A 22,675-nucleotide genomic window follows, 5' to 3' on the forward strand; every position below is an offset into this window, starting at 1 on the left:
CACAGATTTCCTATTTGTTTTAAACAGAGTTTGCTGTAGTAATACTCCCCATCTACCAGCAGAGGCACCCTTTCACACAACTTCTTGAGGTTAGATTGGGACGCTTGACATTAAACGCACAGAGCAGATGACAGATGACGCTAGGACACCGTCTCTGGACCTGAACAGCTTCAACCTGCCAACCGGCCGGATGACAAGAGTCAGCGGGACTCAGCGTGTGAATCCCGCCCTCGCCCACTGAGCTGTGCCCATGTCCTGATATGAATGGATCTCCATGTTATGGTTGATATCTAAAGGTATCACTATCTTCTAGGTTACATGATGTGGTCCGGTGTGAGGGGGTAGGGGTCATTGACCCTCAGTGGTCCAGTGCGGTAGGGTAGGGGGGTGGTCCAGTGCGGGGGGTAGAGGGGTGGTCCAAGGTGGGGGGTAGAGGGGTGGTCCAAGGTGGGGGGTAGAGGGGTGGTCCAAGGTGGGGGGTACAGTGTGGGCGGTAGGGGGGGCGTTGGGACCCTCAGTGGTCCAGAATACGGAGGTTGCCGGACACTATTTTATTTTCCAGCTGTGAACCGGCGGGAATGTCGATCCGGTCTCCATGGTTGGCGATGATGATCACGGTCCCCTGTGGAGAGGGACCTGGTTTAGTATACAGCTCAGTTCAACCAATCAAATGCAAGCGTGTGAGGGACGAGCTGTGGGCGGAAATCTCTCATCCCAATAGGGATTCTATTTTGTCTCCGTAAATCAACACCATTCGTGACCTTTTACGTCTGTCTGAGGACTACTACTAACATTTAACCAATAAAAGTGACTGAAATTCGCTAACTCAATGGATGCTCCTAGTCTCTGCAAACCCTCCCAGCTCCACCCTGCCTCCACCTTGAATGAAGCACCCCACAGCGGACCCTCCGCTAGCCAGACACACGGAGGGTCTGGAGCCCGCGCTGCTGAGAGCTGCTCCACTCGACTGGTGAGGAATGACCAGCGGTGGTGGGTGGTTGTTCGGAGACAACAGCCGTTTCTCAATACCAAGTACGCGGACTACGGACTTGGAAGTACGTACTTGGCAAGTCCGGACTTTCAAGTACAGACTTCGGAGAACGCGAGTACGCACTCTGCAACTGGAACAGCAGCGGACTCGATGATGCATTCTGGGATATTTAACGGTCCCAAGTCCACACGAGTCACCTCCGATGCATCCTCGGTAGAACGGCCTCATCGAGAACGCATCGAGAACACTTCCGGGTTTTACGACAGTACTCGCGTACTTGGAAATGGAACAGTGCTTGGGCTACCACTGATGACGTTTATCGAGAACGCAAGTACACACGAGAACGCGAATTGAGAAACGGCTCATCTCTGCTTTTTTACAATGCAAGAGCTGCAATACAGGACTGGATAAAGAACTGGTTGTTTGAATAAGTACAGCGTTTTCTCTACTCAAGAAACACTATTATGTGTGCTTTAGGGGCCCCGGGAAGCTTCTCTAGATGTGACTTGTTGACTGATCTCCTGTCCTGTAGAGTGCAGGGGGCTTAGGTTGCTCAACGAGACTGACCTTGAGCGAGACGTGCTTTCCAAAGGTCACATCTCCAGACACGGTCAGGTGGTCCAGCTCCAGCATGTCAGGGATGCTCTCGAAACGGGTCAGATACTCTTGAACCTAACACACACACACACACACACACACACACACACACACACACACACACACACACACACACACACACACACACACACACACACACACACACACACACACACACACACACACACACACACACACACACACACAGTTTACTACAGTATAGTGTACTGTGGTAATCCAAAAGTACTTGTCATGCCAGTTTTGCCATCTAGTTCCAGTTATTGATATGTGTGATTACTGTGGTTACAATGAACCATGGGGCGATGGTGGGAGGACAGCGGCTGGAGGAACACGGTGATCTGTGGCGAGGGAGGGTTGACATCAAGGTCTTACGTTGTTGAAGGAGCTGCCCAGCTTGACGTGGGGGGTGGTGGGGAACTCCCTCCTGCTGCTCATGGTCAGAGAGCCGGCGTCCAGGCTGTACAGGTTGGACATGACCAGCAGCAGGTCGGACGTGGTCTTGACGGGCAGGAAGCGGCTCCGCGGCACGTTGATGCCCATGGCGTTGTCAAAGCACTTGATGGCGGCCCCCACGGCGGTCTCCAGCTGGATCACGTTCTGCCCGCCCTCCAGCGTCTGCCGTGAGAACGGCACACCGGGCAACAAGGTCATTTACAGTTACGTTAGGTGCTATGTGTTGCATTTAGGAATGCATCCAAAAGCCACAAGATCAGTTTCACAACATGAACCCTGCGTATTAACCTCTCTGCTCCTTCACCTGCACTCACTGATGGTATTCTACTAAAAACACACAAATGACCGCTATGAAATAATGTGACTCAGAACCAGCTGCCATTTTACGATTCAACCTTTAAGGGGGCTTAGCCCCGAATAAGACTTTCTTTTTGACACAGCCACAGCGGTTTATTCTGTACGCCACCTGCTAGGGGAAAGAGGGATCTTCATGACACGCGCGTGTGTGTGTGTGTGTACGTACGCACGTGCATGCGTGCGTGCGTGTACGTATGCGTGTGTACGTGTGAGCGTACCTTTGGGTTGACGATGATCTCCATGTCCATGGCGTTTTGCTCCTGCAGCCTCTTAATGGCGCCCAGGCTGATCCACAGGTTGTTGGTGTTGAAGATTTTAAACTTGGAGACAGACTTGAACTCGTCCACGTGTGCTTTGGGGACCTGGGCGATCTCCAGCAGACGGAGTTTACCTTCATACTCGATCAGTGTCCCACCCTGCATACCAGTGCAGACATCATTCGTCTTTCATTATGTGTGCAACGAGGAGCAGTGATGCATTAGGGTTCAACAGGATTAGTCTGTTCCTTGGAAACCTTTAACGGCTAATAGGCCTATTTCAAAGCTTGGATAGATCATTTCATTCTTTATCATAATTGATAAACAGCGGGCTGGCCGGGTAGGCGGAGTCCCCCCTGCCTTCAAGTCTTGACCGCCTGCCAGGTACAACAATGGCCGCCAGGTATGTCTCAACATCAAACCAGAAATATATTTCAGCATAGCGCTGCTGTAGATTATTGGAAAGAGTTTGAAAGTCTTTGTTTTAAGTTAGAGCTATTGGATATTCAACAGATAGTCACGCTCCAAATGAAAGCGTTGTGACAAGAGGAACTAAAGAGGTGATCCGGGTGTGAGTCCTGTGTGTCTAGCAGGGTCAACCTGCCAAGCAGACCGGCAGCACTCCTCTCTACAGAGCTATAGTTTGGTAAATATCTCTTCTAGGGTTGGGTGACATTCTCAAACCCGTTTGTCAGTCACTGACAGATTCCATTCCCCAACAACCACGCTCAGATCTACCCACACCCACCCCAGAGCTGGCCGCTCACACACACTTTCCTCAACTTGAAACGTGACGTCTCGAGTAAAATAGCATTTTAGTTAGAGGGCCCGGATAGACGATATTCAAACTGCAGTCAGCCTACCAATGTACCGTAGTAACAGTCATCCTACCAGTGTACCGTAATGATAGTCAGCCTACCAGTGTACCGTAGTAACAGTCAGTCTACCGTAGTAACAGTCAGCCTACCAGCGTACCGTAGTAACAGTCAGTCTACCAGTGTACCGTAGTAACAGTCAGTCTACCGTAGTAACAGTCAGCCTACCAGCGTACCATAGTAACAGTCAGTCTACCGTAGTAACAGTCAGTCTACCAGCGTACCGTAGATACAGTCAGTCTACCAGCGTACCGTAGATACAGTCCGTCTACCAGCGTACCGTAGATACAGTCAGTCTACCAGCGTACATCAAATCAGAATGGTAAAAATGTGCACACTGGTAGAACCGTAAAAAGAACCAGTCACCCAACGAGGGGCGGAACTTGAGCGCACCTTGACGTCGGCGCGGGTCTTGTCCGTCACCTCCATGATGAACTCACAGCGCTTGCCGTTGGGCTGGCTGACCAGCTGGTGCAGGATGTGCAGGTCTACCGTGGCGCCCAGGTTGTCGATGTTGGACACGAATATGTACTCCTTGCCCTGAGCAATGAGCTGGTCCAACAGGCCAGAGTTGTAGAAGCTGGCGTAGATGTCCCCATGACCGGGGGGGTACCACACCTCGCCGCTCTGCCCGGTCAGGCCCAGCTCCGTTGCGACGGGGAGGAAGGACTCTTTGTTTACACGCGGGTACCTAACGGAGGAGGGGGGACAAAAGACAGATGAGGGGGAAAGAGAGGACCCGAGCACCCAAGACATGACCGTAGTGGGAAGATGAAAGGATAAGAAAACATTGTAACATTGACACAGAGCGTTCAAAATGGGTCCTGCCGTCCAATTTGACGTTATTGGAGAGAGTTGTGTCTGCCTGCTCCTCCTCCCAGACTCAAAGCTCACGGGTTGAGGACACTTAAGCCGGCAGAAATGTTAATGACCTTATATGTGAATGAGCAGTAGAATGTCGGCATTTAACACCAGTTGATAGGGTGTGTTGACGCTTCGGTCTACGTTTGCATGTCATTGAGTGGCACCCGCACCCTAAACGATAATCCACCTGTTGCCTTTTGTTCGCTGAATGGTTTAAAAAATATTTAAACCTGGCACTGCTTTTCAGAGTCATTCGTGGTGAACGCTAAATGATAGGTCTTATCGTAACCCTCAAAGTACACATCATACAATCAATTACAATACATGAGTTCACAGCTGCACGCATATATAGAAAACATTTTTTTTTTAAAATGTTCCACCTTTCCTGCTGTCGGCTCCCAGACCGTAGTCGAGGAGCACAGGGGAGGCGTTCCCTCCAGGGCCGATATTCTCTCGGGGGTAACGGCAGTGGGTCTGCTTACAGGTTTGAATATGGTCGGAATGAAGCGGCCACCGATTCTTGACAGGCTGGGTACTTTATTCTTAGTTTCACTAACTTTACACGTTTGCACAGACACAACCGGACTCGTTCATTACTTACACTTACACTAAACTGACACACGCTAGCGCTCGCTCTCCTCGCTCGTCCACACACACACACACACACACACACACACACACACACACACACACACACACACACACACACACACACACACACACACACACACACACACACACACACACACACACACAATATATGATGCAACGCTGCAGAAACATTTAAGATGATCGAGATGAGTTCTGCCCGTTCTGCATCCGTGCTGTCTGCGGTCAAACCAAAACAAACCGAGACCCTACGTCATATCCCGCCCCTTGCAAGCCCGCCCCCCTAAACCAGCCGGAGATTCTACTGATGACTGAGCGACACTGATCTCCGCATATCGGGCATCAAGTGTGAATAAGTGTGAATGGTCGAACCTCCTGATCCACAAATGTGGAGAAAAGACAGAGGTCATATGTGAAAACGGCTATTGTGATGAGTGATTATTCTCTTTTGACAATGAAGAGCAAAGTCTAGCCCTACACTTTAAGTTGATCAGATATTGTGTATGTTTGCAATGTATTTATTGTTAGCAAACTATGAAAAAGCTCATGTGGCATCCATCCTGAAATCCTTTTGGGCTATAAGCCGTCTCCATCATGCCAGGCTCTGGTTATGGAGCTTTTTGAAAGAGGACAAGGCAACATGCTATGTTTGATATCTGGCAAGTCATAGTAAATCTAAACACACAGGCCTAACCAAAAACAAACAAAGAGAACATACGTCAAGTCAGAGAATCACTCCACAATCTCTGATGCAATATCATGGTCATTTTATGATTTAGTAGACTATACTTAGATATTGTACTTTTAAAAGAACCATAAGAGAACTCTCTGTTAGTAAGAGAACTCTCTGTGACGATATCTGTTCTGATTGACCACGATGCTGCCTCCGTTTACGCCAATTTAGTCTAATTTCTGACCCGTCAGTCACAATTGTGCAAAAGCGTTATAATCTTGGCCAACACTGAATAATAATAATAAACTAGAAAATGCATTTCCTGCGGAAAATGCAGTGCTGTATTGCAAAGTGAGGTTAAAAAAATGTTTTAGTAAAGCCACATAGTTTAAGACGTAAAGAAATGTTAAATGGCTTTAATTAAGTGGAGGGATTTGAACAGTCAAGAGTCTACGTGGAGTAAACAATGTAAACATGCACACCATTTTAAAAATGTCAAATGGTGGGAAACAAATAAAGAGAGAGTCAAACAAATAGCTAAAGTGATAAAGTTTGAAACGGTTGAATCAAGTCAGTCGCGTGCGTGCGTGTGTGTGTGGACTTGTAGTAATCAGGAAGTGTTATTAGGGTGCCAAGCACAAAGTGCGAAGGCAACCTATTGTAACCGTTAGTTTTATTATTCCACCACGTTTGACTTACAGCCGAAACCGCTCACACGCTTTTTATGAAACTTACTACAGCTGTAGAGGCTGAGTCAAGATTAACAGAGAGCAAATGTTACACTGATTGGCCCAAAGGTGGCGCTATAGCAACAGTCCAAAAATGCAAACTTTGAACAAGCATATCTCGGAAACGCTTTAACTTACAGTCATGAAACTTTGTTCACATATGCATATCCTCATGCTGAACAAATCTGGCTGAAGAACCTATGACTTTCATTGAAAAGATTTACCGCCATCTTGAATTTTGTTAAAAACACTAAATTCCCCAAGGATCCCAGGATTTTTGACTTAGACAAAAATCCTATAGCATCTATCATCTATGGACCAATGTCTTCAACCTGACATAAAGCGAAGTCTGTACAATCAAGATTAAAGCACCCAGGAGCCATTGACTTCCAAAAATGGTGTGGTTTAAAACGTGTAAAGACTTAAATGCTTATATCAATATCAGAATGGACTCCTATGATCTTGAGTCCAATACAAAAGTTGTTCAGAATCAAATTCTAAACAAGATAGAGTCAACATATTTACAATTAAGGCGTGGCATCGAGATGGGCGTGGCCACTGACTAAAATGACCACAGTTCATAGACGGAATGTTTGATTTGAGTGGGACCGACTTAGTGGCCGCTGGGGACCAAAAGTTCCAACTGTTCAAGTAAAATGAACTTGATTGACAAAACAACATGGCCGCCAGAGGCTCAAAATCATCCAAAATTAACAATGCCAAAAAGCAAGGTTAACTTAAAGCAATCATCATCATCATTGCATCTATATCGGGAAAATCCTACGCTCAATGTTAGGTGACTAAAGGCGGGTAAACTTGAGTCAATCATCACACAAACTTGGTGTACTGAAAGAAGTCAAGGTCAAGGTTAACCTGGCTAAATCCATATGGTTCATCCATATAGGACCATAGGGGGTGCTACAGCAATTAATTGAAAACTTAAACTTAATTGAAGACTCATAACTCCTCAGCCATTTGACTTACAGTCATGAAAGCCTATCACCAGATCTAAGCTGAGGCTATGCCATAACTGTCAGTTATGTTATTTTTAAGGTGTGGCAAGGAAATGGTTCCAAGGGATGGTTGATGGTAGCTTCCAAAGACGTACCTTTATGTTCCACCTATGATTTCATTAGCCAAACTTATTACTTCAGGATTCCTGATGGACAGGTTGGTTGCTCTTAGTAAGCAGAGAACCATTCTTCCCCAGCCATTGCCAATTTAGCCCACAATGATATGTTTTCGCTTGTTCTCTACCTGGTAGGATATTTTAAACTTTGAACTCTCCAACCCAATGTGTTACAACTATCGCTAATCCAAACAGCAGTGCAAATCTATACGGTTAGAAACTCCAGAATACGCTGATCATCCTGATCAAATTTTGGATCAGTTTTCCCCAAAAACACTAACCAGTGTTGGAAGATTGGGCTGTTCCCCTCCCAACTGGGCTACTTTTCATCACTTTAGGCTGGAACAGTTAGCATTGGGCGGGTACATACAGTTTGGGCTGGTTTTGAAAAAAAGTATTAGTGAGATATAGCAAAGTGCCTTGTGTACAACCACCTAACTTAATAGTTATTACGTTAATTTGGTCACATTCAAGTGTTTATTTTGCTCGAGCATTGGCCTTTTACATGCCTATTTTGTGTGCTATGTATTAATGTCCGCTCATTGGTGTAAGACACGTTTTCTGCTGCTGTCAGTGTGATCTTTACACATACCTTGTGAGGTGTGCGTGCGAGTGTGTGAGATAGAGGAGAGTATGTATACCACATGACGGCATAGTTAATAATTAGGTTACGGCAACAAAATCTGAATGTGTGGTATGCGTAATGTGTGTATGCATGGTAGTAAGTCATAAATCTCCCATGATTATTGCTTGGCTGACTGTCAGTTATGTTCTTTGTAAGGTGTGGCGAGGAAAGTACCTGTACATACTTATCTATTATTTTATTTTATTGTATGACAATGTTTATATGTGAAGCACTTTGAGTCTGCCTTGTGTATGAAAAGTGCTATATAAATAAAGTTGCCTTGCCTTGCCTTGCCTACATTCCACCTATGATTGCTTTTGCTATGTTTATTACTTCAGGATTGCTGATGGACAGGTTGGTTGCTTTTCCGCCGTCGGTGTGTAAATGTGTGCATGAATGGGTGAATGTCAGTCAACACTGTAAAGCGCTTTGGATAAAAGCTCTATATAAATGAGGACCATTTACCATTTTACCATTTACCAAATTAACCCAATCATCATCAAACTTGTATCCAGATCGGCCGATAGGGGGAGCTATAACCATAAACTGAAAATGCATACATTGGACAGCCATATTTCCTGACCCCTTTCACCTACAGTCATGACATCCTGTAGACATTTGTATCTCCAGCAAATGTTCTTAGGAAACACAGAACCTGTAACAAAATGGCGGCTGGACGTCCAAATTAGCTCAATGTTAGGTGACTAAAGGCGGGGTTAACTTTAGTCAATCATCACCAAACTTGGTGTACTTAAAGAAGCATAGGTATAGGTTAACCTAATTACTTGAAAACTTTAAATACTCATAACCTTTTGACATACGGTCTTAATTGTCTTTGTCAGGGTCTTTATGGTCTGCGTCATGGCCTTAATGGTCTGTCAGGGTCGTAATGGTCTGTCAGGGTCTTATTGGTCGGCTTTAGGCTTGGCACCCGTAAAATGCTGCTTGCAGCTTTAATTGACTTTATTCTTTCACATCTTGTTACTCGAGTTTAGAGATAAACTCACAAAATGATGAGGCTTGTACCGTTGGACTCCTTTGAGTATCTTTCATATGACACATTGTTTGTGTAGATAGCATGATGTGAAAAAGATTGTTTACGTTGGCATTTAGCCTCTAATATTTTCAGTTGGTCTCACTGACTTATGTTGCGGCTAGCCTAGCGTTATGACGTCACACCACGCTCTGCTCAAAAGTGGCCATCACAAAAGCTAACCATTTTGGATGTTGGAGAGCTTAACAACGTCCATATTTAACCTAGAAACACCATGTCAAGCTTAAACTGTTAAAATGATTAATCGATTGTATATATGATTGTTATACATCGGGCGTTTGTGTGCGGGGACGCCCGTTTACATGGCTAGAAGCTAGGTCATTGCTACATATGCAGTTTACTCCCGGTATAAGCTAAATGCTTACAACAATGCTTAAACAATCTTTTTAACGTCATGCTATCTACACAAATGATATGTCACATGAAAGCTGAGACTCAAAGGACTCAGACTGTATCATCATCGTGTGAGCTTATTTAGATTAACTAGATGTGAAGGAATAAGGTCAATAACATACCTTTCCAAGTTACTAACACACACACACACACACACACACACACACACACACACACACACACACACACACACACACACACACACACACACACACACACACACACACACACACACACACACACACACACACACACACACACGATTTAAGCCATTTAACATTTCTTTACGTCTTAAAGTATGTTATTTATTTATTACTAAAACATATTTTCAACCTCACTTTGCAATACAGCACTCACACAATTTTTTTTAAATTATTTATTATAACAATCTGTACCATGTATATATTGGTTTCTTGTGTTCTTCTCCTTGTGCAGAATTGAAACTCGTACACTCATAGGTAATTGATATTTTGAACCTCTCCTGACTACCGGACACTAACTGTAAGGACAAGATGCAGAGATCCAAATCATTGTGAGTTCTGCTTTACTGGCCTCTCCTTTTTTAAGAGTACAGTACTTCTGTTTATGGGGGGGATTTTAAGTTATGAAATGATCGGCAGTTTTGGAGGTTTCTATTTGAACAATTCTACAATGAATTGGCCATCAAGTGTAACATCACATAAACACACAGTATGCATTCTTTCATTTGAGAAATATTGCTAAAATCAGACCAATGTTATCTGCAGCAGATGCAGAGACGCTCATCCACACATGTATATCGTGAACATATATATCGTAAACCAGGGGTTTTCAAACTTTGTTTGTGTGTGGACCACTATTTGTAACCAGGAATTTTCGCTGACCACCTCATAATACACATAATAAAACAGTCCTACCTGAATTACCTGCACCTCTTAACAGGCCCACTAGCACTAACTGGTCATAGGCTATAGCATCAGTACAACAGGCTTCTTAAAAGAAAGTTTACTGCACACAACGGCTGCCACATATTTTATTTATTTATTTACTCAAACGCCCAAGGGCGCTTGAGTAACATCACATAAACACACTTGGGTGCTTGAGTAACATCACATAAACACACTTGGGCGCTTGAGTAACATCACATAAACACACTTGGGCGCTTGAGTAACATCACATAAACACACAGTATGTGTGTTTATGTGATGTTTATGTGATGTTACTCAAGCGCTCAAGGGCGCTTGAGTAAAGATTAGAGTCTAATCTTTGCACTAGCCTATTTTAGTGATCACACCTTCGGGAGCTGTAGAAATCAGCAGGAAACAGAGCTTTCTCCTACCGAGCGCCCTATCTATGGAACTTCCATCTGTAATCAGGGAAGCTGACTCTGCTGAGATATTCAAAGACAAGCTGAAAACAGACCCCTTTGGTCCACTCTTTCGATTGCCACCTAGGGGTGCCCTCTGCTGCTGTTGACCAGATTAATGCTGAATGCTTGGATAAGTCTCAGTTTTGAGCAGTCTTTTTTATAGTCTTTTTTTTTTTGAGCAGTCTATGGCCAAGTCCACACGTACCAAAATGATCTTTTTTCCCCCCGTTTTCCCTGGCATCGTATCAAGAACATTTGTATCCAAACGGATCCATCTCAATACGACTCAACACGCTACTTCATGTTCCAGACGTATAGGCGGCACGGTTTCAGTTTTAGAAATTCACCGGAAACGGAGAGGAAGAGGCGGAGCATGCGCATAAAGCTAGAGCGCTGTATACAAACACAATAGAAGAAAATAAACTGAATGAGAAGAACATGACGATGGCTCCTGTAGCGAAGAATAGAATATTATGATATAATATTATTATATATATATATATATATGTATAATATTTTGCGATAGTAACCCTAATAGGCACAATATCTTCTCTAGCAGGAACACGAGCATGTAGTCTGCCATTGTTGTTGTTATGAGACGTCGTCACGGGTTACAAGAGGTTACGCTCGAGGGGTGTGGCGATGACATCATCGAAACGCAAGTATGCGTATTGGCCGTCCAAACGAACACTCAAGGGCTGCGTTTGTGAATTTATTCACCCTGGGACCAGGTTTCAGAAAAGTTCGTTTGCAAGCGATGCGTTTACAGGATTCGTTTGGACGATCGGCCAAAACGATGCAAAACATCTGCGTTTGAACCAAAAAGCGTCTCCGTGTGGATGGCCCCTATTTATAATAAAAAGAAAGTCAGTAAATCAAAGAAAGGCAGGTGACCTCACCTGCTCTGATTAAACGTGTGTATCTTGACACGGTGGTGTGTGTATTTCTGCAGGATCTTCTTGGTGTCTTCATCCGTGTTGAAGGAGTTCATGAGGACCAGAGGAACGTCTGTGTTGTAGGTCTTGTTGAGGTGCTGAGGGAGAACAACAGAACAGCAATAAAGGATCTCGTAGGGTTTTGTCCTACGCGTGCTGCAGCTGACCCACAAAAATAGAAAGGTCTGTTAAATGTTGATGCAGACACAGCATACACCTGTAGATGGTCCCATTAATGCACTAGTGACTGGTTACCTACAGAAGACCATTCACATTGCGTGCAACACGATACAAAAATTTGCTTTGTAAAAGAATATCTACACAAATATTTTTATGTTTAAGTTTAATGTTTATTCTGAATCTGAGGGTGATAAAATATACATCTGGTGTGTATGATGTGAGAACCTATTGGCTTGCTAAGGACTATATGCCAGTGTGGATTAGGGTTTTTCTCGTTGTCATATGCAAGTTGTATTTGGGGGAACGTTTCAAATTGAGAACATCAGTATTAGTAATATCTGCTGTACCACTGAGTGGATTCAGAGGATATCAGTTTAATATGAAAGAGCCATCCTTCCATACAGGCCGGTTGGATGCAGAGCACTTGGATGATATGGTTGACTGCGGGTTTATCCTCACTCCAAAATCTGTAGCTCCTCTCAAGCGATTCCTGCCCTCTCTGTGGCGTTCCTCCTAAACCCCTTGTTTGGACTCAAAATGAGGATATTATCCAAACATGTATATAATATCTTCTTACCCTTTTCCTAATGGTTGCAATACTAACATGCTTGCACTTTCATAGGTGACACCAATAGAAAGCCAATTCTTCTGTCACATTGTCTGTGTACAAAAAGAGACTACGGAATTCTGTGCTATCAAAAGCAATTCGTTTTAAATAATTATTTGGTTTGAATATTAAACATGATGCTTGTTAAAGTCTAAACCATATATATTTATCCTTAAATTTTGATTTGTTGTAACTGGTTTAAACCGATTTTTCTTTAATTACTGTCTTTTATTTTGTTTTGAGATATAAATATATATATATATATATATATATTGAAACGGGACATATCGCAATTTGAAATAACCTATTAACCTACGTATAACCTATACCTGATAACCGGGACAGATTGGACAAAATTCTACGAGATCCACATACACAAAATGATTTTATAAAGAACAATTAAAATATATTTGTGTATTGTGGGACATTGTCTTATGTGGATTAAAAAACAAACATTGTAACAATCCACATTTTACAGAAGTCATTCAAGCCTTCAGGCTATCCTGGAACAGCCGGTGGGCTGATCGATCCATCATTGACAGGTGGACCCTCACACCAGTGCTATTTACAGGGGGCACTTTTGACCTGGCTTGTCAACATCACACCTGATGGTAAAATAGGGCCCTTGAACATAGCACCTACAAATATATATTAGGGTGAATGACTAATAAATGTTTCATTAATCCTTAGTTCATCATAAACTAAAGGCTTATAAATGACTTATGATGAAAGTGATTAAGTAATGCCGTACTTTTCCTTGTCTTACCATATTTGTGACACAGTGCTACTCTGTGGCATATTCTCAGTGACTCCTACCTTCACAGCTCTAGTACGCACGCACGCACGCACGCACGCACACACGGTGTAAAGCATCCATTTTCTCCTATAGGGCCTGAGGAGGTAATATTACCAGGCCTATGAAGAGAATGGAGTCCATGGCTCACGGTCAGTGGGGAGATACATGGTTTGACAGTGTGCCGAGTTAGGGGGGAATAGAGGAGATCAAATACTGCTAAGAAAGTCCAGCCAACACACACTTCTCGCACACACACACACACACACACACACACACACACACACACACACACACACACACACACACACACACACACACACACACACACACACACACACACACACACACACACACTTTGGCTTCCTGACCATCAGACGTGCCTCTCAGTCTGCTCTGTGTGACTACACACAGAATACACACAAACTACTGTCACAGCATTTCAACTTTTCGCCTGAGTGAGTCATGAAAACATTTGGGCGTTTCCCCTGATTTTGAAAACATTCACAGAATCTCAGAAAAGTTCACATTTCTATTAATCTTTTAACATTGTTATTAATTTCATTACCAATAAAAACTGGTTTTGATTCCTACACTTTCCTTGGCCAGTGCAAATGTTTTTTTAGTCAGCAACCCCTTGTTAATCACAAACTGACATTCCCTTCCTGAGCACTGAGTGGTCCTGGCGTTTCACTCGTTTTTTTTAACAGGATTGAGGCCAGAATGTTCTCCAGCGAGAAACCCAATGTGAACTGGAGAGGTCGTCTCACGAGGCTATATCTCCACCCCTTCAGTCTGTTGTTTCCAGGCTCTGTGCCGTGGCAGCCCCAGAAGTTCTGCTTTACGTAGGACTGCTGGTTCTGAGGTTAAATGCCGAACAACACACAGCAAAAAAGGAGTGGGACTTAAAAAGACTGAAAAGGAGAGCTTGGACAAATATCTTAATACAGACAAAAGCCAATTGCTACCTGTGATAACCTTTGGACAGGGTTTCAGATTTCACCAAGCATTATACTATATTCTGTATGCCAGAATAAAGAAAATTTACAATTTTCAATATTGATGTGTTAGGATTATGGTTATTGACTACAATAGGAAAGTAGTATTTCTAACTGCAATTACTGGGTTTTGTTTAAGCTGGTAACTGATTATCAGCCACCAATATACATGCCACTGATAAAAATGTAATTAATGAAAATTAAACATTACATGATAATAAACCAATAGGCATATTAAGTGCAGTGATCTTAACCATTAATTTAAATCCTGCATCTTCAACAGCGGGATAACGCTGTAAACGCTATAAACACCTTTATTTGCACACACCTTTCCTTGCATCAACGCAGGTTGGTTGAAAGATGTTGGCTAAAGGCAAGAAAGTTAGTTAGTGGTTGTTTAGGTTAAGCCAGAGTTAGAGTTTGGAAAGCGTTGGCTCAACAGGTGACAGTGCTCCCACCAGTAAGGCACGTTGGGACGCTCACTGATTTGTCATCGTACTGGACGACATCCAAAGCACGCGGTCACCCCCTAAGGCATGGCTTCATGACAGGAACCATTACACCCCATACATCTCAATGAACACTAGAAATGCAGTGTTTGTCTGGTGTGTTTCTTGGTAATATACTGACTTTGTTAAATGGGATGAGGAAAATACTAGAATACAGTTCCGTGTCAGGACAGACATTTAAGACATCGGAACAAATGTGTGCGTTTACAGATATGACCGAGAAGAGGAGGTATTTACTTAAGGTAAACAACTCATACACTCATGACTCTACAGAATAAAGAGGGGAATATATTACTTACTCTAAGTTCACTGCACCAGACAGGACATCACATCCTGGATAACAAACAGCTTGGGTTACACCCACCCCACCCACTATGACACTATATACGATCTCACATTGTGAGATCACAGGACTTACAGTATGTTGAAAACTAGAACTGACGTTTCAACCATAGCAACAGAAAATCAATGAGCAAATCAATGTCATTGCTCCTACGTTTTTTCCCACCCAGCATTGGTTTCACTTAAGAAAAATAATTTGTGCATTCTAGGAATCTGGACAAAAAGCGGTCCATGGAAGGTATAAATGAGGCTCAACAGGGCTGGGAGACTGGAGACTGGCCAGCTGTGAGACTCACTCAGTACTGGACCGCTTTGTGACTCGTCTCTCTTGAAGCTGTGATGAATGTTCTTCATATCATATCACCAATGGTTGCTTAGTTGGTTTGCACCTTCTAATATATCCCTGCTTTGCACAGTTCTGCCTCGGCTGCCTGAGCGGGCGTGGAGAACGGGAAGCGCGGGATGTGCCAGGCTAAAGTCACTTTTTAATTAAAATAGAAACGATGCAAAAGATAAATAAGTGGTGTCAATGTTTTGCATTAATAAACGGTCTGCAAGGATTAATCCTTCATGAAGCAATGAGCATAGGACCAGCTGACAAACTCATTCTAAAATACAATTATTCATGTGAAGCCTTTTCTTTGTTGGAATATTGATATTAACTTCGATCAGTTGAATGTTACCAAGGCAACATGAGGTTACCTTGTTCCGCATTGCACCGGCCATCTTGCTTTCCCTTTTGTACAACAGGAGTTGCTAAATATTATGATGGCTACTTCATTATATTAATGATGAATTTTGATTTTATTTGATATATAATATGCATATTTTACAATAAATATTTGAATCTATTCTTGTATGTAATACTCTAGATGTTTTGGTGGACTGCACCTCCGTACCTCTATCTGCTGAACGGTGAGGTCCAGGAAGGTGTTCTCATTGCGGACGCTGATCAGGCTCTTCGGGCCCTTGCAGCCCATGCTGGTCCCCAGGCCGCCATTGAGCTTCACCACCACCAGCTTGTCCAGACAGTCGGCCACGCTGTGAGGCAGGCCCCGGGACGCCACACGCCCGTAGGGCTGGATCTGTGGAGACACCATGAGCATAGGATGGGTTACGGAGAGCGGAGGTGGAGGGTAAGAAAGAGAGACAGATAAATACATGAAGATGTGGGGGAGGGAAAGAGATAAAGAATTCAGGAACAAAGGGGGAAGAAAAGTGTGTGTGTGGGGGGGGGGGGGGGGGGGGGGGGGGGGGAGCGCAAGAGATGGGGAGAAAATAATGGGTGTGAGAGGGAGACAGAGCCATGTGGGGAAAAGAAAAGGGAATAGGAAACAGACGAGGAATTGCCCAGTTAAGTCAGTTGAAGTTCACCGGCATTGAAACGGGACAAAAAAGAAACTTATTCAGACTGGAAACTAGAGCACTGGAATGTGTGTTTGTGTGTTGGGGGGAGAAGCCAAGATACACGTTTCTCATCTCACACCATCAACATTAACATAATGATGTATTGTATGTCAAGAGATAATTTCCTCCACACTACTCAACCTTCATTTCCCACAACCAGGATATACCTCCCAGCTTACTAAAACTAATTGAGATCTTGACCTAAAACCGTAATGTCAATTTGAATCAACCTAATAGTTCCTGAAACGCAACTGAGCAATACATTAAGGGGCAGTGTATGGATTTAACACATGCAGTGTTTCCCACAGACCAGGTAGCAATGTGTGGTGCCCCTGCAGGGTTGGCAACTTTAGTTTTTTGGCCAGAGTGAGACTCTGTAGAATCTTATAATGCTTACATTATAACTGCGGGTGGAATTGTTGAGGGGGGGGGGGGGGGGGGGGGGGGGAGCAACTAGAGATCTAACGGGTATTGTAATTTTTTGGGCGTGACATTTGTTGCGTGTGCGTGATATATTTATGCTTAAAAATCGCGTTACAATAAAAATAATTTTAAAAAGTGGAATCAATTTGTGGCGCTCGTAGTTGAATCTGTGGCGCTGCGCCACACATTGGTCTATGTATGGGAAACACTGACATGGTGTACACAATACAAGTACGCACACAATATAATCTGTGTAATCAAATAGTTTATAATAGGAGCCACTGATGACTGGATGAGGTGTGTTGGAAAATGTTTCATTGTTGGCAATTGTCAACAAAGTCTAATGACACAGACCTCTTGTAAACGCTTCCCCACTATGCTCACTACTACATTCCACCAATGGGTTCAATCGGTGGGATGCTGCTTTAAATTCACTGTGATACGTTGATAGCAAAGTTTTCTTGAACGTCATGGATTACAATGTCTTCTTTAATCAACAAAACCGGATTGATTGTGAATTGTGACTCTGGTTGCCAAAGGTAAAATATTTAGTGAAAGATTGCCATGGAAAAATATCAATCAATTATTTTGGACTTGAGATGAGAAACTTCAGGAAGAGGAAAATAATCTCACCGAGTCTTCTGGAGGGCGCTGGATTTTGATCCACTCCACTGACGGGCCTTTCACCTTCAAGAACCTGTGGAAGAGCTTCTTGAAGCCCTCGAAATCTTTCCTGGACACCTTTAACCCAAAGAAAAATAAAGTTTTTAACGTCAACCTCATTGGAAATGGTCTGTTTTGTTGGGGAACTTGTTCTCTCGCTTACAGCCCACTAGCACAACAAGGACAATTCAAATTGGTCAACGTCGTGAGATAAAATAAAGTAACATTGACAGTTTTCTCTTTTATATCCCTTTGCTAGCAACTTCAAAGTAGTCTTTATTTAGAATATTTGTAATGTATTTGGTTTCTTCTCTAAAATACGGGGGAAACATATTGCACAAACAAAAAAAGAGCAACAGGAAACAGCACGGATGGTCTGTATAACTCTAATACATCTCTACACACTAGGGGGCACTAGACATCTGATAGCAGCCAACTGACTGAGGATCCATTAGTTTGAATCTTTAATCCATGCTGTGGAATCTATACTTTATTATCTGTTGTTTAACTCATCATGGGTGTATGCTACGACAAAACAAGAGCAGAACAGATAAATGAGTGAAATAGAAAAATGAGATAGACCCTTTTCACAATAGAGAACTCGTATCTCGCGTTGCCTTCCTTGAATCTGAACGGCACCGTTACGGTTACGTAAAACCGTGTTGTGGTCCGGTACTACGGTTGGTACTCTTTGTAATATTAATGGTTTCAAGCTGTGCGTGCAGAGCCCATATAAGTGTTCGGTTTGTGACGTTATGCTTCCCCTCAATGTTTCCTTCGAGTTTCAAATGACTAACAGATGGGTTTTGGGATAGGGAGAGAGAAGGCTCTGTGTGTTTGTAACTACTACTGAGCGTACACGTACAGCGGAGGCCTTATCTCAGCCTGCATCCTAACCCTATGGTCATACTGTGCTTGCATCCGTTTGGTAAGAGTTTGGTGTTACATGAAGTTAATTTGTATATTATTCAAATTAAAAGGCCTACATTCAATTACAAATTCAAAGCCCTCAAAAGGGGAATTGCAATATTCCCGAGCCCATGAATGTGGAGGTCCTCAGGGCGCGTACCTCCTTCTCAGCGCCTGACGCGGTGTGCAGGAGGTGCTCCAGCTCCTGGTCCATCGAGCTCTCCAGCTGCTGCACCATGACCTCCTGGAACTGAGCCATTCCCCTGCTGGCCCCGCCTTTCCTCAGGTCTAGGAAAAAGGGGAAGGGCTTCGGCTTTACAAACAATGATGTAGTGAAGAGCACACTACCCCTACAGTGAGCGATGAGTACACTGAAGAGAGTCAGTAGTGGCCGCCTCAGAGAGATCGGCTGGAAATAAAAAAAAACAGCAGGGCAGGGATAGAGAGGATACGTATTGATATCCTGAGAGGACTGCAGGGGGGAAATTCCAATGGCAGAAGCAAGAATGAGGAGGCGGCCTGGCTGATGTTAAACCCTGGTACATTAATCTGAGAGAGGTGGCCAAACACATGTACCCAACAGGTTTAGAGATGTAGGTATGTTCATTAGTTTGTTACATGACGCTTCAATCTAATAGTTTTACAGGTGGTCACAAGAGTATTTAGACAGCCTAAGGTCGACTAGTTTGGCTATGTTTGTTCCACCCAGACACTGTACATAAGGTTGGTCCAAAGTAAACATGAAATATAAATATCTAGTGTAACCAACAGCAGTAAAAATGGTTTATGACAGCATCAGTGTTGGCAGGATATCATCAGTAGATATACATAGGATGCAACATGTGACAAAGTGGTGACCAGAAAAGGGTAATAAGCACGACATAACACTTGTGAGAGAAGGGAAGTTTAACATTAAAATGTGTTTTAAATTGACCAACTCTTGAGCTGATCAACATCACTCACCTCCCACGTAAAGTGCCATAACTTTCCAACTGAGGTTAGCAAGTCAAACAGCCACGCAAATCCAATAATCACAGGTAGTATTCCAGACGCAGAATAAAGCAGTATACGCTCATGAATGGTCCATTCTTCAGGAGAATGTAGCTCAGGGTAAAATCCAGACGGTCATTCATAAAACAGTTTCTGTCATAAGGATGAACCGAGTGAAAACCCAACGAACACTTGAGAATGAAGGCGCCTGCCTACAAATTAACCAGCCCTCTCTGTAGGTGAACAGATGATAACAGATCAGATAGGATCACCTCTCGGTACCTTTGAACCTGGGCGGAGCAGACCTGTTCCTAACTATCTGTCGTCTGGAGCCGGGTTAACTCAGGCTGCTCGAGCTAAGTTACTCAGGCTGCTGGAGCCAGCCTCCATTCCCGGACACGTCACAGTGACCTGTCTTCTTCTCCTGGGCCGGACTGTTAACTAACACGTCGAGGTTTTTCTTTCTGTTTGCGTTCATCCGAAACAACCGACGTATCGGCGCCGGCGACACAACACATAACATACGTCTGTAGGTCACAGGAAACAACCATGACGATAAAGTTTAAGACTTTACCCGGGACTCAGGAAATGAATGAATGATGGACTCGACACATTGCTACATGGGCCAGGAATGCGGTCACCTCATGCTGTCAAAGTCACCGACCAGCCTGATATCATGATGACCTAATAACAAGGTGATGCAGAGATCACCCAGGGTAAAGTTGCCCCTCCACAGCCCCAGGAGATGAGTGTTGATGAATTGGACTGCGGCGATATCCGCGTTCACCCACCCTCTCTTATGCGACAACAATCAGCAGTTCACTCTGAACACTGAACCGAGTGAGACGACACACACACGACGTGTGAAAACACATTTCTGTTTTAGATAAACGTCCTTACTTTGAATATGAGGGATGCTGTCGAGGTAAAGTCGTGGGCGGCCTGACGAGGAGTGATGATAACCTCTAACACCGGATATAAAACATCCGCATTTTGACCGGATTCGGCAGAACGCAATAATAATTCAAATATTAACCGGATACGTCTGTAAATAGTGACACGTTTACGATACAATATATTAAAATGCCCTAACATCAACAATGGTTATCAACGCTTAGGCGACTGCGTCAGCCAATGAACAACGTGCGTAGAGATACGTGTACATAACAAGGAGGAGGCGACCAATACATTCCTGCTACGTTCACCCAGATGCCCTGAAGCGTGGATGATGAGGTTTTACAGACCTGGATCGTGACCAGGGCAGTTGCTAGGAATTCTGGGCCCCCTGAAAGAATATCGGTGTGGGCCCCTCTCTACCCCATTCATTGCCACCTTAAATGTTCTTGTTTTTCAGTGTTCTTGACGGTGCCTGGTGTAATACACCCAATTTGTTTCCTTTTTTACATTTAACGACTTAACAAGTCAGAGTATTATTATGTAAATTATGTATTATTAATTGTCTTATTCTCATTTCCCTGATTTGCAACACGTTATTACACCTCTGATTGCAAATACATTTTCAATTAACCACTCAACAAATAGGTGTGGGTATTTTATTGTATTTAACAATCAAGCACTGATATGCAAAAAACAAAGTGTCCTGGCTCAAGATAGTCCACAGGTAAATATGTAGCATTTAACTTAGCATTTAATGTGCAAGTGAAACAAAGAGCACATGGAATACGTTGTTGTAAAACAAATATCAAAAACAACAACAAGCCTCATCTAATCTCAATTAAAGTTTAAATTGGCTTGTTTGTTCACTGTAAGTCTCATCGCTCACTCACTTCCGATGAGGAAGAACCATGGGAAGAACCAGGCACGTGCACACATAGGGCCCTAGGGGTGCTTGAGCCAGTGGCGTAAATATCGACGGTGCAACCGGTGCAGCTGTCCGGGGCCCAGACGCCGTCCATGGAGGAATAAAAAATAAAAAAAATAAAAAATAATGTTTTTGTGAATTAAATAGCTCGGGGGCGGGTCGGTAAGGAAGGCTAGCTGAGTGGCTGGTATGGGAGGAGGAATGATCATTTGTCCAAATTCCAATCATTCCAATCATTTGCTTACCCATGTGCGATTGCTACCCCTACTCTCATTGGCTGAGAACGTTTTAGACTCAATCAATATAAGGTCGTGGGGAGACAAAGCTCTGTTGGTTTGTATATTTTATTTTCGTAATGGTAGGAAAAAAAACAATACTTTATTAAAGCATGCAATTGTGATGTAGAACAAAATTAGTTAACTTGTGTGGTGTCTTGTCATTTGTTTACCCGTGTGCCATGGCAACGCAATTGCTACCTGCTGTAGTAGTACTCTCAGTGACTGCGTTTACATGGACAACCTTAACCCGATTATGGTATCTGATTATGGTAGTATTGCGATTAAGGTGTTTACATGAGTTATTAAAATAATACTCTGTTCATATTCCCCGTTTACATGTAGCCCAGCATAGACTGATTAAGCAGTGTTTCTCACAAACACTGAGAACAACTGCATTCGTTGCAAATGTAAACGGTATCTGTTCGCGTACAACATAACAAATGTGAGACTTGTGTGTCACGAGTAAACAACACGCGTTGTAAGTCACAGGGCTGCCAACTTTTAGGTTTTGGCCGGAGTGAGATTCTGTAGAATCTTGTAATGCATACATTTATAGGAGGGGTGTTGGATTGCGGGAGATCGGCATTGTTGACAGGGGGGGAGTGTTGGATTGCGGGAGATCGGCATTGTTGACGGGGGGGGGGGGGGGAAGTGTTGGATTGCGGGAGATCGGCATTGTTGACGGGGGGGGGAGTGTTGGATTGTGGGAAATCGGCATTGTTGACGGGGGGGAGTGTTGGATTGCGGGAGATCGGCATTGTTGACGGGGGGGAGTGTTGGATTGCAGGCGATCAGGATTGTTGACCGGGGGGGGGGGGGGGGTCTTGAGGTTTCTCCCGCTGTCT

At 43.7% G+C, this 22,675-nt stretch overlaps 1 protein-coding gene across 2 annotated transcripts; it reads right to left on the bottom strand.

Annotated features, from left to right (window-relative positions):
• Positions 1 to 476: 476 nt before the first annotated feature.
• ugp2b (UDP-glucose pyrophosphorylase 2b) lies at positions 477 to 20,720 on the bottom strand. 2 transcript variants are annotated; one of them, XM_084470981.1, is made up of 10 exons: positions 20,631 to 20,720; positions 18,901 to 19,028; positions 17,802 to 17,909; positions 16,238 to 16,423; positions 11,874 to 12,007; positions 3,945 to 4,242; positions 2,638 to 2,835; positions 1,982 to 2,224; positions 1,559 to 1,663; positions 477 to 622 (listed from the first exon to the last, which is right to left on the bottom strand). In XM_084470981.1, the coding sequence occupies exons 2-10, from the start codon at positions 18,997 to 18,999 to the stop codon at positions 515 to 517; spliced, it is 1,479 nt and encodes a 492-aa protein (XP_084327107.1). In that variant the 5' UTR covers positions 19,000 to 19,028; positions 20,631 to 20,720; the 3' UTR covers positions 477 to 514. The 2 variants fall into 2 exon arrangements, with proteins under 2 accessions (XP_084327107.1, XP_084327106.1); XM_084470980.1 differs by lacking the exon at positions 20,631 to 20,720 and adding an exon at positions 19,704 to 20,077.
• Between the last annotated feature and the right edge of the window lie 1,955 nt (positions 20,721 to 22,675).

The sequence above is a fragment of the Micromesistius poutassou genome, assembly GCF_964030765.1.
Source record: "Micromesistius poutassou genome assembly, chromosome: 7".
NCBI classification, from domain to species: Eukaryota; Metazoa; Chordata; class Actinopteri; order Gadiformes; family Gadidae; genus Micromesistius; species Micromesistius poutassou.